Consider the following 16,800-nt stretch of genomic DNA (forward strand, 5'->3'; position numbering starts at 1 on the left):
AAATTTTTTTTTTACATAAAACAATTCAGATTTAGGGCGGACCAGTGCACCTGCTCCATGCCCATTACTACTGCGCAACATTGCGCATAAGACACAAGTTTATTAAAATAGCACCATCTACTGGTAATCCAACAGCACAGACTGTGCTGTTTGAAGGATGTGGTTAAGAGCTATATTTCAGATTTGCAATACAACGTCAAGTAAATATGACAGATTGGGATGTAAAAAAAAAAGAAAAAGAAAGAAAAAAATGGAAAACAGTCAAAAGAAATGGAAAGAAGTTGCCTTTTAGTGTTTCGTCTTTTTTAATGAAGAGCTTACATATTAAGCTAGCGAATATGTAGCAGGTCTCTCCTATATTTCAAGATAAAATTTCAGCAGTAAGTTTATTCACACACCTAAATTAGCCCGAAATATTAGTTGCTGTATAATTTTATTTCTATGTATAGATATAATTTTCAACTAAGTAAAAACAAACAAACACAGACAAAAGACAAAACAGACAAAAAAAAAGAAAAGAAAAGAAAAAAACCCTAAAACGTTTATTCTTACATCGTGACGTCAGAGCGCATGTTGCGGGAACACGTTACCCTGGTAACGGAGGACTAGCTCGGCTGTGCTGAGTATTTCCTGGGAGCTTCAAAGTCTTCCTTCAAACTTCTGGGACGCCATGGAGGATGACGAAGAGAGAGTAACTCTGTTTGATGTGGTTTACGGCAGAAAGTCAGAGGTTTGTGCCGAAAGTTCGCAAATGCTTCGTTTTATTTGTCTCGGAAGTCACAGTTTCGGCGTGGAAGTGACATCACATTTAATACACATAGCTGCCATAAATACAAATTAAAAGATCATTCCTGCAAATTGCACAGTGCTAGTGCACAGTGGCCACATTGGATGTTTAGGACACATTCGTAACATACATCGTACTGTATTGTTAAAAGCACTTACCCGTTTTCTGTGTACTGAAAATAATAATTCAAGCTACTTTTCTATACTAGATACTTCTGCAAAGGTGAGTCTCTAGCAGCTTTACTGCTTCTCTTATCAACGTTCTCTCTGCCAGTTTAGGCAGACGGTAACTATTGATCATGCTTCTTCCAGTTTCAAATTATGGACGTTCAAGGCCTGAAGCACTGGTTTTATAACCTAACCCTGCTTTAAACATCTCCACAGTTTTATTTCTGGCCTGTTTGCCGTCTTCCTTAGACTCCATAAAGTTTTCTTCACCTTTAAAACTTATGTGATACCTATATAGAGCAGGTCTTTGCTGTATTTTGTTCTGAATATCCAGCTCCTCCTCTTCTTCACCTCCAGCGTTTATACCACAAGGTTATCCTTGAATGAGGTGAGAAAGAGTCACAGAAGAAAGCTGCAGGCTTGGTCTTATAGGGCCTGGAGAACAATGGGTTTCTAGGGTGTAAGCTGTCGAAACACACAACAGCAAAGCTCAATGAGACTTCGCTCTGTCGCTACTTCAGCGAAACTCAGACAGAGATGAGGCTGGAATAACAAGTGATGAAGAAAATGGAGGCAGAAGAAGCAAAAGAGGAGACTGGGACTAGTTTCTTATACCAGATGAGGAAGGAAAAGATGGAGGAAGATGTGGTTTGTATACAGTTTGGGTTTTTTCCCCCATGGATTTCATTAAACAAATTTGTGTCTTTTTACTCTTAAACAGGTCAAAAAGCTATTAATACAGACACTGTCAGGTAACAAGCTGGCTAATTCTGAAGGCTCTTCATTTTCTCTCTCTCTCTCTCTGCAGAAGGTCGTGCTGCAGCAGCTGACAATGGTAGCCCAAGTCCCCAGTGATGCTGCTGATAGAACAGAACTGGGAGGTCAGCCACCAATTACCTCACAGCTACAGAGCTTGACACTTTAATTATCTGATACCAATTTAATTCAGTTTTCCTCACGGGGGCCTGATAATGTGACGATATTCCTTGTGATATAACAAACGAATAGCCCTACATTCTAGTCTGTGCAGAAAAAACCCAGAGGGACATTTTTCTTTTCCTGTCCCGTCTTCGCTGCCTGAGTGTTTTTACACCTCCTTGTGTAAATGTCCGTTCATCGACGTTTATGAGAGCCGCTGACGAAATTCCTAGACATTTACTGGAGTAGAAAACCAACAATAAAAGCTGGGATAGCAGCGGAGCTGTGTGTTTACAATAAGTCGGTTTTTATGTGCTGCCTAACAAACCGCCGTTTGTTTGTTTGTTCGTTTGCTTCTGAGCAGCTCGTTATGAAAATCTCATCACTCAGTTAACTAAACAGCACAGGCTGGGCTGTGGGATCACAGGGCTGCTGCTCATTTATCCCACCTGTCTGCTGCACATCATTGAGGCAAGTTCTGCTTCCAGCTCAAAGTCAGATTGTCAGATTTGTACATGTAGTTGACTGGGTTTGTCTTACAGGCATCTGAATATCTGCTGGATTGTTTCTTGAACGAACTCCGAGCCATGCAGGAGCAGCCGGACTGGTAACCATCCCTTTGCTAATGTTTGCTAACGAGAACGTGTCAGGATCATCGTTCCCCAAGTCACTTTCTACGTCTAACAAACCTCTGAGGCCCGAATTAATGCTTAGCTTAAATCACACATATTAGACCTCCATTCACTCCAAAGGTGACGTTTGGAGACAATTTACATTTTCTCGTTTGAATGAATAGTTTTGAAATAAACTTCTGTTAGGTGCGTCTGGCCTGATGCCAAAGCTTCCTTTGGTTTGCAGGCACCAGATGAAGCAAAGATCACAACAAAGACATTAAGGTTTGGCTCGATTCATAAAATCTACACACTTCACATGAAGGAATCGACAAACGTTAGCAGCCATCAGTGAGTTCAGGAGCTAAATGTAAGCTGACTGAGCAGCCAGTATCACTTTCCCTTGAGTTGCTCTGCTAGAACGACTAGAGCAGCCCAACACGAGTAAAACTGAAATCGCCTTCAGTTTGCCATCACTAATGTGAAATTACAGCTGCTCACAGGCGGATGGACATTTAAATGATTTTGTTGCTGCGGACAAACTGCTGAGAACGTTTCATTATGTTGCGTTAAAGGCCTACAAACTCTCTTTTCAGCAAATTGCTGGAAGCTAAGGTCGCCTTCATGTGGCATAGTCTGGAAGGCAGACAGTTCCAGCAATGGAGCTACAAGGTGAGCTCTTTTCATCTCTTCCCTTGAAGTGCTTAGAGATGTTTCTGCTGATACCTTCAGGTTTTTTTTTCTTTAGCTGTCACCTTTGTGTGTGTAGTTTTGAAGCTGCCTGTCTTTCTGCAGGTGCTGACTGCAGATCAGATAAATCAGAACCCGCTGTTCACCACGCTTGAAAAAGTGGAGGAGAGCGTGGAGACGGTGGTCTGCCGCGTCCTGACGCAGTTGCAGGAGCTGGTTATGCATTTAAAAACTTCTAAGGTTGGTCTTTTGTTTTCTGAGAGATCACATTAATGTGACGATATAGGATGTACTCAATTTGTCATGTTACAGTCGCAAACTTCATAATTACAAACTGGTAGGGAGATAATACATGTGTTTTCAGCATTTCTTCAAATACAAATTTTGGGGAAAACAAAACAAATATCTGTGGCTTGTAAAGACTCTCACACCTGAGCTGTGGATCCCTGCAGATCCTCCAGAGTTATTCAATCGCACCACAACAAAAAGTGACACAGTTCAAGGCTTATGGATACTTCTGGAAGCCACTGCAATGTTGTGGCTGCATGATTGCGTTTCCAGGAACTTCCAGGCGCCATCTTGGATAACAAACCAGAGTTGTTGAATCCTCCGGCGGTTTTGGAGCAGCTTTTGGACCGAGATGAACTTTTAAGTCCCCAGCAGTACCTGCAGATGTACCACAGCCCCTTAAACATCTGCATTGACTTTGGTAAGAGGAGCTTCATTCTCAGTCTGAAAATAACATTCACCTCAATAGTGTGAATTTTAGGTTTATATGAAAAAACATATTAACTGTAAAGTATGACCACAGATGAAAAAGGAAGAATATTAACATTTTACTTTGTTGTTGTTGTTCAACAGGACAAGTCAATCTCAGGTCCTTCTTCTAGAGCTTCCAGCTGTCTCCGTCTGTCTGAGTGCCATGAAAAACATCCAGTTCACAGTGAATGTTTGTGTTTAAAATGAGAGAGCATGTTGGAAACTTAACTTAATAAATGTAACACTGTTTTTAAATCACATCAAGTGATAATTTTAACATTTATTTTACCTTTCTTTCCAAGGGTTGAAAGCTAAGCTCGTCATTTTTACTTCGCGTCTTAATGTAACTTTTTTGACAGATGGGTTCAGTTCAGTTCACGCTGTTATTGTTTCACCGCCAAATTATATTCTATAGTAAAGCAACTAAAAGGAACTTTTTTACAGGAGGAACAGGTCATCTATAATGTCCTAATCTGACACAAATCGATCTGTCAATAATCTGTCGGCATATAAATAGACAGGATGTGACGGCAGATATTAAACAAGCTGTGAAACGCTGCAGCTCTATTTCCCAGAACTTAATCAAGTGCATCATGTTCTGCTTCTGTCCATTGGACTGATATTTACCTTCTGAATTATATTATGCTAAATTATAAACTATATGCTAAATCTGAGATTTAAATGTGTTTGCAACAAAAACAAGGGACATATGATTAATATAAAAACAAGTTTAATAGTTTCAACATTCGGATGATTAATCTTTAAATTTTTTCCCGTCTTACACTGAATTCCACTTGGTGACCAAGAGATAAAAGAAGATATTTTTTTTAAAAAGAAATGTAATTTCCTTTTTTTTATTCCAGACTTTGAGAGTCAACAGCATCACTACAGTTTAACACAAAGATTGGATCAAATGTTTTTTTGTTTTTTTTTTCCGTTTCAGTTTGGCCCCTTAACGTATAACTTGAACCTTTGCAAAATGAAACAAAAAAAAAGAAAAAGAATAAGTATTTTGGCTGCAATGACTGCATGCACCACAGTGTAATCTACACACTAAACTGGATTATTCTAGGATATACAGCGTTCCAGTAGATTAAAGTCCAGTACTAAACAGGGTTGTTGTTTTCTTTTAAAGGATCTCGGTCTCTGTTTTAAGCCGATTTGCTTTTTCACGACAAGGTGGAACATATGAGGAGTAAACGTCTGAATAACTTGAGAACTGACGAGGAGTTTCGCTAAAAAAAGAAAAGGGCAAAGGGCAGCGCTGACTGTTACTTCCTGTGAAGCCTGATCTTTTCTCTCATCAAAAATAAATACAAGCACATTTAGATGGGACCAAATATAAGACGTGTTTCATAGGCGTGGTGAAAAAGCATGCTGTAGAGACAATGCACAAAAGACAATGTTGAAGTTCGTCCCACAAAACTGCTCATGATGCGTCTGACGCATGAAACTACGTGGACGACGCGCACGCGTCTGCTTCCGTCGCAACCTCTGAGGTGAATATTGTTTGTACATTCCACCTGTTTGTGTAGAAAAAGGCTTTATATATATATATTTATATATATATATCAGTGCTCAAAAAGCTGAAAACTATGTGGGATGTGGAGTTTGATGTGTTCTGAAATCATTTGGTAAAAAACACGCAGGTGAACCAGGAAACGACACAGAGCGGGGGCAGATAGACCTCAGCCCAACTACAACGGCTGCTAAATTATTTCTTTGTTTTTCTCCTAGTAATTATAAACTACTTCATTAATGCTGGATTATGCTAATTCATCTGGTGGATCTGATCGGTTGTGACATGGCAGCAGATTAAAAACAATTCAAAACACAAAATATAACGGCCACTAGGGAGTTAAAACAAAAGCTGGGGTTGTAAACATTTTCTACAATGCTGGGGTTGTAAAAAAATTAGAAATTATATGCAGAGTCCTGTAAGCAAAGCACATTCATGGAAAGTTGAGTGGAAGGAAAAGAGCCACACTGAGTTGTATCTAAAACAGTAACCCTTTTGATCCTTTTTTTTATTGATCTGTTGTATTATTATAATTTTCTGAGAACAGAACAGAATTTGAGGTTTTCATTAACAGTAAACCACGATGGAGAAACTGACAGCCATGAACAGCTGAACTATTTCAAACTGTCTCTCTGAACTGAACTGTAAGATAAATGAACCTTTAAGTGTTGATTCAATAAAAATGCTATGTCATGTTTTACATCTGCTCTTCACTGGTTGATTTATGGAAACTGTATTTTATCTTGTAACCATTTGGACTCCCTTCATCGGTGGAATTAAAATGTAAATTGAAGCGCTAGGTGCTGACAGGTGCTATGACCCATCCCACGATCACAGGTGCAGTTTCTCCTGTCAAGTAGTGTAAATAATTAGAACTAAAATATACACATTCAAATGTAAAGAAACAAAATGGCTGAAATAACTTGAGTATCATCCAGTTAAACGTCGTGCTGCATCATGTCAGAGCAAGCAGCTAAAGACAAAAACAGATGTGGCGTCGTCTGTTTTTTCTACCTATAAAGCTAAAAGCAGGACTGAGAGGTCAGGAAGTTTGCAACACAAACACTACGCCTCCATGTAGAAAAGAGAAGCCAACATCTGATGTGTAAATGTGACATTATTGTGCTACAACCACCAACATTATAATCATATATGTACAGCGCGTTTAGTTTTCAGTAAATGTGAATAGATTTCGATATATCTGACTCTTCCCGTTGTCCATATGTACAGAACAAATATGTACAGACGCGTCGAGATTTACAAAAGTCCTGCGATTTCGTGATTTCGCACTTAACCGAGAGGCGATGGCAGAGCAGCACAGTGGACGTTCTCAGGACAGAAACTAAAGGTCCTACAGGTCGGATAGGTCGCGACGAAACCCTCCGCAAGGCAAACTGCTGCTGTTCCTAACCTCGTTACATCAGTTTGACTGATTTTCAAGTTTTAATGCGGCAGCAGAAAAAATCTGGTCCTGTGTCTGAATATATGATTTTTTTTTTTTTCTTAAATCCTCAGACAAGATTCACGTGAAGCGCAAATACTCACAGCTCCTCACACCAAGTAAACCGTACTCAGACGTATATCTATAAATACTCTCATCAAAATAAACAAATATACAGATATCTTTGCACTTGCCTCTGGATCACCAGTAAAACTCCCAAAAAAATATCAGCATCATCAGAGTTTCCTATAAACTGGAACTGCAGGTGTAATGGCACTGTGATGAAAAAAAAAAGATGTGCTTATTCATAAAAATACAGCACATTTTCTTTCTGGTGGTGCTTCAGATCTGTCTTTTTTTTTGTTTTGGTTATGATATGACAACAGACTGCTTGGTTTATTTCTCATATGAAGCCTGGAGTGCAACATAACACAAACTGGTTCCAGTGCTGAGCTGCTGCTGCTGCTGTTTGTTATCTTGCTGCAGCTGGATAAGCATCCACTGCAGAGATGGTTTAAGATGATGTAGCTAAAGAGCTGCGTTTTTATAGAACCAGCTGTACCAGCTCCATACTGGGTGAAAACCCCCATTATCTTCCACCCAAAGCGCTCGACTTGTTAGAACTGGGAAAATCTGTTGCAGTGTAAATGTAATCATGATGCAGGCGGCTGCACTCATGACGCAACGCCTCGGAAAAGCATCCACATAGCTGAAGTGGAAGGAGAATGATGCATGGATCTGAAACATTTTACTAATAAAAAAAAATCTGTAAAGTTCAGGCATGCCTTTGTAGAGCCACGTTTCACTGCGGTTGCAGTATTTTAGGCTCTCTGCCAGAAACTCAAACTCAGTCAGATCGAACGGAGAGAGTCCGTGAAGATCGATCCTCAGGCTGACTGCGCCGTTTTAGCAAAGATTTACTTAGAGCTAAACAAATCCTTTATAGATCTGGTTGCATGTTGCGTTGGAAGGTCGCCTGTTTGTATGGTTTGCTTCGTACAGAGGGTCTGGACCCTCAGCTATTGAGAAACAATCGCTTCCTGGAGGAATACTTTTTTTTTTTTTACGTCTACCCTGCTTCCCAGTCAGATCTGACCAGCTTTTCTCTCTCTGCTGAAGCAAAGCACTAACGGGAACAGGGTGTTCAAGAAGATGTACATCGACAGATTCACACCTCACTTGTTTTTTTGTTGTTTTTTTTATGAAAAAGTGGGTTTCATCTGACTACAGATTCTGGAAACCAGTCTCCTTGTGTCTTTCTCTCTGCTTCTCTTCAATCAAAGCCAGATTTCATCAATATCCTCTAACAAACCTTCACAGAACAGCTGCGTTTATGCTGAGCTGTTATTTTGTTAACTCATTTGAAATCGGGCGTCATTTTCTTTCCTCTTCCCATGTGTTCTTGGAGTACATGTCTGACGACGTCACGGAGACGGTGGGGTTTTCTCCCACAGTGGAAGTGGAGTAGCAGCGTCCCGCTCTAGCACTGCAGCAGCTTTGTTGGAAAGTCCAGGCGTCATAAAACCAGTCCTACACATCCATGTCATCGCAAACCTTCTCCAGGCTGAGGAATGAAATATAAAAAGGTCCCACACAGCTTTGACTGCTGCCAAAATAATCAGAGTCTGAATTTCTCCATCTTTCATAAACTACAGTATGCATGTCGTACATTTCCAAGCTCCCTGCCTGCATCCATTAAAAGTGAAAATGTCCCCTATATAACTCTCCTCTTCATACAAAATATGATCTGATTGGATCCCTATTGTGAATATCTCATATGCTCTGAAAATATATTGTATAAACAATAAATATCCAGTGTCTGATCTCCTAACTGAATGTCATTTTTTTGTTGTTGTTTTTAAAGAAAAGCACATACTACTAGCCCTACTGGTCTAAAATAATGCACTCCTACTTTTGCTCCACGACACCAACAGTGCAACATCATGTCGTACAATTGTCACGTCACACACTAGCAAAACGCACACACACGCACACGCACACACACACGCACGCACGCACGCACGCACGCATACTGACACTCACAGTGAACGCTCAGGCTGGACAGAACTACACGAGCGAGGCATTTCAGACGGACACCCCTGAGGAGTGAGAGGGGAGTGAAGGGGTAAAATGAATCGGTGTGGGAAACGAGCGGTGATGTTGCGTCACTCATTACACAGCAGCGGCGGCGGCAGCAAGGAATTCCCATTCCTCCAGCATCCAGACAGCCTCCTGCGTGGCGTTAAAGGCAATATTGCATGTGATTTAAATAAGGCAAAAATAAAATAAAATAAAAATCTTAAAATAATCCAGGAAATGCAACTGTAAAATGCTAATCGTGGATGAAATGGAAAGCTCCTTGAGGAGAGGCGCTTGTTTTCACATGTGGGTTCCTCTGGACCCAGGGCGGGCGAGGTATGGGACACGATGTGATGTTGAGGGTCATAGCACTGTGCTTTCGGACTCCTCCTCAGAGTCTGCTTTGCTTTTTGGCGACAGCGGAAGCGCCTCCGAGTTCCTGAAGGGGGAGATGTGCGTCAAGTCGAAGATGCTGTCCAGCTCCATGTTGATGACGGGGATGTCCAAGTTGCAGAGGGAATCTGGCAGAGCGGACAGAGGAGACGACAATGATGAGCAGAGGCAGAAACGCTTCCTGTGCTCAAACATAAACAGGCAGCGGATCGTCCTGATCAACGTCAAAACACGATAAAGGGTCATCACAAGTGGAATGAATGACTGAAAGAATAAAGAAGCTCGGTAGGGAGGGGGCCGTGTGGTTACTATAGCAACGTGCGGTCTGTTAAATCGGAAAATCTGGTTTCCGCTTCCCCAGCTCCGTCTTATGAAATGAAAATATTTGATAAGACCAATAAATAAGGATTTATTAAAAAGCATTTACTGTATTGACTGATCAGAGCGCAGTTTACGGCCTGGCATGGAGTCGTTAAGAAGAAGAAGCTTTTACAGCGGTGCTGGTCTTGTCTGCACTGTTGGTTCTGGAACTCCAGAGCTTCTGCATGGAGGGGAAGGTGTGGATTTTGAGTGACCTTTGACTAGCATTCAAAGAAATCCACACTTTTTCCTTCCAATAAACTTTCCTTTAATACATCTGGATCCAGCATTCTGTGCAGGCGCTAGCTTTTTTAGCATTCACCTTTGTGGCTTACATTTCTTAATTAAAAACGTTTTCATCTGGTGTGATGACATTCTTTAACTTTTAGAGAAACTGAACTGGGTTTTTGTTAGCCGTAAGTTAAGTAAGTAAGTCGTAAATGTCAGAAATAAATGTCTGAAATATATCACAACGTGTAATAAATCCAATTCCACATTTTGAATTTAGATAAAATCCAAAATGTGGAATTCAAAATTTGACAGGCAATTCATTTCCCTGTCAAATGGTGCCTGTGTGACATATTTAGACATTTTTACAAAGCGTTATCATGATTTCAAGCTTCCTCTTCCTTTCACAAATCAAATCCTGCCATATTCTCTGAGAGCATATCCCTGCAGCAAGTGACCGCAACTCGGTTAGTCAGAGTTTAATTATTATCTGTTCATCAAAGACTAAAACCCACAAGATCAGATCAGAGTACAGTGATGTACAATCCTGCACATCAACGTGAGGGAAATTGTTGCTCTGCTGCGTCTTTTACGACGTCCGCAGAGAGACGACTAGAAACCGCCACGGACAGGAAGTGTGTTTAAAGGGCAGCGATGCGCGATGACAGCGTGGTGAGGGTCAGGAGGTCGGCGGGGGCTGTGAATGTGGAGACCGTGAGATGGGAAAGGTGCAGGATTCCTATTGGTGGACATGCACCGCTCTCAGCCTCCATGCAAACGCCAACAAAATGTGTTTAATGTCAGCAGCTGGATAAACAAAGGGAAAGCAGCATCTGCCATTCTTACTGGCACCTCTGGGGAAGATATGAATAGATATACAGTAATGTAACGCCCCACTGAAAAGCTTAGGAAATAAATCATTTATTTGATTTCCAATATATGGGGATAATTGTTCTAACCTCACAAGTTTGCAGCAATGAGTTGAATATTTGGTCTTTCCTCGGAGCTCAGTCTGCCTAGAACAGGGTAAGGATGTTCAAAGTGTGGCTCAAATGCATTTTTCTGGCACTTGGAATAACTTTATGTGGCCACAGAGTGCAAAACAAATGACGGTGACTGTAAAAATTAAAGTTGGACAGAAAAAGCTTTTTCTTGAAAAAGAAATGCATGTAATAACTGTTATGGAAATTTGGAGACCTCAGCAACCCACTTCCTGCTGAAGTTCTCTAGTAGTGGTTCTTAACATCTGCCTTGTTAAGTTTAAAACAGTTCCAGTTGTTTTAAACTTAATTATTGCTCTTACTATAAAAATGGACGATCTTAGGTGAGAAGTTATTTTTTGGTAGCCATTTTAACATATTTATGGCTTATTTTAAAGGGAAGTTTGCTTGTCTTTCACATTTTGAAAAGTGGGATGTTAGACAGTCATCAATTACCTAAAGTTATCAAAAGTATTAAAAGTTTCTAGAAAACCTAAAAGAGTAAAACAACAAGTATGAAACTAGTGAGCGGGAGGGAAAAAAGAAAACATGCAGGAACATTTCCTCCCCGTTAAATAAACGTGTTTCGATTGAATGTTTCCTTTTGAATTCTTCACTCGTCTTCGCCAGGGGTGCCAATAGGTGTGGACAGTGCTGTACAGGTGAAACACATAATAAAAAACTGAGTTATGCAGCCGCAGAGCAGAGAAACCAAACCCAAACTCTGCCTCCTTTAGCAGCATGAACTTGTAAAAGAGATCATCAGCGGCTCCATGTTCAGGTGAGATGGCGGAGGGGGCGGAGGGATGAGACGGGAGGAGGAGAGGTTCTTCATCACAGGAAATCCTGCTTACCCTAATAACGCCCTCTGACACTTAGAATGATAGTGAACCTCGCCTCTCATACAGCTGAAATTCAAGACAGCCAGAGCAGTCAGACAAGAAGGAAGAGTTAGATTTGAACAGGACGAAAATCTGCTGGAGATGAAACAAATAAATACATGAACAGAACATCAAGTTCAACAGCGACCAGCGTGGAGATGCGATGAAACCACGGCGTAGGATCAGAGCAAGAAAAGTAGGTGAAGGGTAATATTATTATTAGATCAGCTTGTCTAGAAAATGTGCTTAGAAGGATCTGGTTATCCAACAGTTTGATATTTTTTTTATTAAATATTTTAACATAAAGTGACAGTATAAAGAGATGGGAAGGGAGGATTTTATGTAATCTTGTTGTAAAGTGTCACACATAAACATTGAATAACTTTACAATTTTACTGCTTGAAACTGTAATACTATTTAAAACAACTTTTAAAGGTAAAATGAGTCTCACATATTGTCACTTCCAAGTAGAAATCTCTCATCTTTTCATTTATAATCGTTATGATAATAAATTATTTTCTGTTGAAAATCAGACTTTGTGGTTTAATTTAGGAATATCAAAACATCACTGAGAGGAAATAAATTTTTTTCTATTGTTTAATACTGTCAACATTAAAGATTTCACTATGTGATTTAACCCATATGTGATTTTCTTTTACTCTTTTAATTCTTTTTGTTGGGTAACACAGCAAGTTATAACTGGTCATCTTTATTTATTTTATTTTATTTATTTGTTTTGTATTTTACAATGTAGCTCACGTTGTCTAATTCCACTTGTAAATGCAATTTATATGAACAAAAAAGTTGTGGTTAGAGTTTGCTAGATTTGATGTAAAACCTTGGACAGCCACTAGGTGCCAGACTAGAGCAAAAGAGTTGAAGTCCAACACAAAAGGAGCCAAAATCGCTTCAAGGAACTTTTACATCTTTTTACTTATAGAAAGCCAAAACACTGGAGACTCTAGTCCAGTTATTTAGCCAAGAAGCATTGAATATTAAGCCTGTTTAATAATTTGTTTATGTTTATCCATTAGTATGGCATTAATATGTGATTATATCCAATGAAATCTGGACTTTCCTTTTCTAAGAATATTATGTTGTGTAGAGAGTCTAAAAATTTGCAATTGTGACAAGCCATCAAACTCAAATACATTTTGAAATGTGAAGCAAATTTGAAAATACAATAAAAAAAGATTTAAGGTATACTGGGTAATTTCATGAGACTTCAAAACACAAATTTGTCCAGTCACATTTGCTGCTACATTACCTGTGGACATGCTTTCCCCAGGGGGTAAACCGTCCAGGAGACCGGATGAATGCTCCAGAGGCTGGGGGCTGGTGCCGGGTGTGGAGGGGGGCTGAGGCGGAGGCAGGTTGGGCCTCTGGCGTGGAGGCTTAGGGGTTGGTCTGGGCTTAGTGAGCGTACCTGCCAGCGAAGGCGGAGAAGACAGAGATGGGGTGGTTGCCGTCTGGGACTGGCTCGGGGAACCAATGGTGGCATAACCCTGTGGGTAGCTGAAGCCGTAAGGGGAGGGTGTGCTGGGAGGGGTGGGCGACAGACTGACTGGAGACGGTTGACCTGTCGACTGGTCTGACATGGCTCCTGTCTGGCAGTAAGGGCCTTTTGGGGGGATAGGGGCAAGCTTCTTGGCTGAAACAAAGAAGCAACAAGAGAACCTGAAAAGTGTACTGTTGCAGTGTAAAAAGATTCAAAAGATAAATCATTTCTAAACTTTAACTTGACCTTTACAATCAAACTGAAAACAAGCTAATCTCTTAGAGGGAGAATGATCAAAAAAACAAAAAAGCTTTAAAAGTCCATTAATAGTTCCAACTTTGCATTATTTGGCAAATAATGACACTTTAATGCAAAGTTGGGACTTTTAATGGACTTTTAAAGCAACTTTGCATTAAAGGTGTCATTATTTACTGAATGACACTTTATGACAACTGTCATAGACATTCATAAAGACTCTTTCATGTTCATAACAGGTGTTATATGTTTATGACAGCGTCATGTTAGTCTTATGCACACCCTGTCAAATAAAGTGTTACCCTTTTGACCCAAAACCTTCAGGTCTGAATCTGGGCCACTGTGCAGACACATATCCACAGATTTTATTTGAGCGTATTTGATTCAGGCAGAAAGTTTTGAAAGTGAATGTCGTTGGTCAGGTCAGTCTCACCTCTCCTCAGGCTGTGTGGGCTGTGCTCAGAGTGCTGTGACTGTCCACTAGGGGTCACTACTCCTTGGAGTCCCTTTTGTCCAATCACTGGAGACAGCTCTTTGTTTTTCAGAGTGCTACAGGAAAAAAGCAGGACAAAAACAGAGAGGTGCTGCATTATACTTTTATTATAAGCCATAATAAGCAGAGTAACGTGAGAAGAACCGCAGGTTAATGTCAAAGTGTCAGAGTGGTGTGTGTCAAAGTGTCAGTGTGGAAATCTCCAATGAACTCTGCTGGCTTAATGGATTTTTCTTACTTTTACAGAGGAGTGCAGGCAGAATGCCAACGTTTGCAGAACCTGAAGGTCGGAGAGCAACCAGTTCACATTCTCCCGGATGATCATCTCTAGACTTTCACTTCCAGCAGCTAAACGTTGCTCTGATTGTCGAAGCTGAGAATGGAACCTTTGGTAAAACAACATTTGTGTTTTCTCTGATGTCAAACTGAATCACGACTTCCCTCACTAATATTATCCTCATCTGGTGTTTCCTCCGTGTTCACGCTGACGTTATGATCCGACTGGACCTACTGGGCTCACTGGTGTATGACTCATGATCACCCACTGTTGTGATTGTATTCAGTGGGAGCTTTGAATTCCCTTTGTTGCCTGGCAACCGTCTCCTGAACATCCAGGCAACATGAATGGCTATGAAATTTCCAAACATGGCGGTTGCATTAAAGATGGAGGTGGATGTAGATTGAAAAAAAAAAAAAAGCTTTAGCAAGATTCACGCACATTTTTGTAACCCCTTAACTGCCACGATGACTCTGGTGTCCTCATGAAGTGTTAAACATTTATCTCCAAATTATTGCTCATTTTAGAAGAGTTGCCCACTTTTAGCCCATTTTTAAAGAGAAATACTAAAGTTCACCACAAACTGCTGATATTTTGATTCAGGCCAGGATTTAAAAAAACATGACGGAACAAAAGAAAGAAAGAAAGAAAAAATAAATGAAGGAAACATGATTTAACAATGGAAGTACTATTATAAAAGTCTGCAAACATAAATATTTTTCTTTTTGTTTTCCATTCTTATGCAGACACATCAAACACAAACCATCCTGCTCCATTTTTTCCAGGCATGCAGTAACCCTGCATTCATGACTGACTGGTGCAAACCACATAAATGAATGAAACTAAACAGAATGGAGCTGGAGAGGGTCTCCTATTCACACCCTCCTCTGACCTCACTGCCGTCCCTCTTTGGCTCTGTGGTTTTTGTTAGTCGTGTTGGAAGTTGGAGCGAGTTGGGTCTCCATTTACCTCTTCAGCTTGGCTCCTTTCTCCCGGCTACAGGCAGAGGCTGCCCACGGAGGGGGAGCAGAAAGAGGGGCGTTGGGAGTTTTAGGGGAGCCCAGGAACAGGTCTTGACGGGTAAGAACGAGCGGGGGTTTGATGTAAAGGGTGGAGCCATTCGTTTCGGACGGGGTCGCATGCATGGTGTCGGGCAGGGAGGCCCGTTTGGGCAGGTGCAGAGAGTTAGGTTTGGGGTTGGAGTTGACGTCAAGCTGCTGGGGGGACGGGCACGGGGAGAAGGGGAGCGGGGGCGGGCTGCATCCGGCTAGGCGTGGCGGAGGGGACGGGCCGGGCGGCACGACGGACTCAGGGGTGGGAGCGGCGGGACGCATACTCTGCAGTGCTCGGGTGTAGCTATAGTGGTGAGGGAACGAGTTGGAGGAGCAAGAGGAGGAATAGGAGGAGGAACAGAAGGAGGGATAAGGGGGAGGCGGTCGCTCCTCCTCGGGGGAGGGATAGATGTAACAGGAGTCGGACCAGTTGGAAGAAGCATCGTCTGAGCTGCAATGATAAGAATATCAGCGTTTCATGGGAAACTGAGCCGTTGATGTAGATCAAATTATTTGAACTTCAGGAGAGAAAGAGACGTTATCGAAGTTTGTTCCATTAACAGGGCGGAAATCGGAAAAAAGTGTTGGAAGAGAAAAAGATGGGAAACAAATAGATGAAACGGGGATTTATGTGTTACTGAGACTAAAACTGAAACGAAAGTATTCACACCTCTTAATCGTTTTCGCATTGTGTCCCGTTTCAGCCACAAACTTCAGAGTATTTTACTGGGATTTCATTTTATGGAGAAATAAAAAAAATGGTGCATAACTGCAGAGTAGAAGGAAATCAGTAAGTGTTTCATTTAAATAAAAACATTAAAAGTTTAGAGACCGTTTGTATTTAAGTTAACTGCTACTGGAGAAACAGCTGCAGGTTGTTGACAACAGCTCAAGTTCAGTCAGACTGGATTGAGAGCATCTCTCAATCCCAACTGTGTTTAGATCTGGACTTTGACTAGGCCATCTAAATCTGAGTCATTCCAATGTAGTCCTTGCTGAGTGTTTGGGGTTTTTGAACATGTTTTCTTCCAGGATTGCCCTGTTTTCAGCTCCACCCATTTCCCCCACTCTGATCTCCTCCAGAAAGCAAGCAGCCCCACAGCCAAATGCTGCCACCACCATGTTTCATCATGTTTTCTTCCACTTATGATGTTGCAAATAGGCCAAAATGTCCTCAGAACAGCTGGATCTATACTGAGAATAACACACAGGTGGATTTTATCTACTAAACAGGTGATTTCTGAAGGTAAGTTGTTCTACTGGATTTTATTAAGGGGAATCAGAATAAATTAACTCCAAAATTTACAGATTACTTGTAGAAAGGAGTTAATTTGGTTTCACATCAAAGTTATGCACTTGTTTGTTTTGTCTGACACATTAAATACTAATATTGATGTTTGTGGATGAAACCT

At 41.0% G+C, this 16,800-nt stretch overlaps 2 protein-coding genes across 2 annotated transcripts in view; one reads left to right on the top strand and one right to left on the bottom strand.

The window, feature by feature from the left end:
- Window positions 1-617: 617 nt before the first annotated feature.
- Window positions 618-4,006, top strand: tex47 (testis expressed 47). Its single transcript, XM_014983972.2, has 7 exons — window positions 618-730; window positions 1,763-1,835; window positions 2,237-2,343; window positions 2,415-2,479; window positions 3,080-3,155; window positions 3,279-3,413; window positions 3,735-4,006. The coding sequence occupies exons 1-7, from the start codon at window positions 671-673 to the stop codon at window positions 3,933-3,935; spliced, it is 717 nt and encodes a 238-aa protein (XP_014839458.2). The 5' UTR covers window positions 618-670; the 3' UTR covers window positions 3,936-4,006.
- A 639-nt stretch (window positions 4,007-4,645) lies between these two features.
- Window positions 4,646-16,800, bottom strand: part of LOC106915980 (rho GTPase-activating protein 44-like) — a 64,489-nt gene continuing 52,334 nt past the window's right edge. The window contains exons 19-22 of the mRNA XM_014983964.2: window positions 15,306-15,839; window positions 14,000-14,115; window positions 13,081-13,464; window positions 4,646-9,492 (exon numbers count right to left, since the gene is read on the bottom strand). Of these exons, the coding sequence (XP_014839450.2) occupies window positions 9,335-9,492; window positions 13,081-13,464; window positions 14,000-14,115; window positions 15,306-15,839 (1,192 nt within the window). The 3' untranslated portion in view covers window positions 4,646-9,334. The remainder of the gene's footprint in view (window positions 9,493-13,080; window positions 13,465-13,999; window positions 14,116-15,305; window positions 15,840-16,800) is intronic.

Source organism: Poecilia mexicana, unplaced genomic scaffold, assembly GCF_051168715.1.
Source record: "Poecilia mexicana isolate PSO_F unplaced genomic scaffold, ASM5116871v1 scaffold_19, whole genome shotgun sequence".
NCBI classification, from domain to species: Eukaryota; Metazoa; Chordata; class Actinopteri; order Cyprinodontiformes; family Poeciliidae; genus Poecilia; species Poecilia mexicana.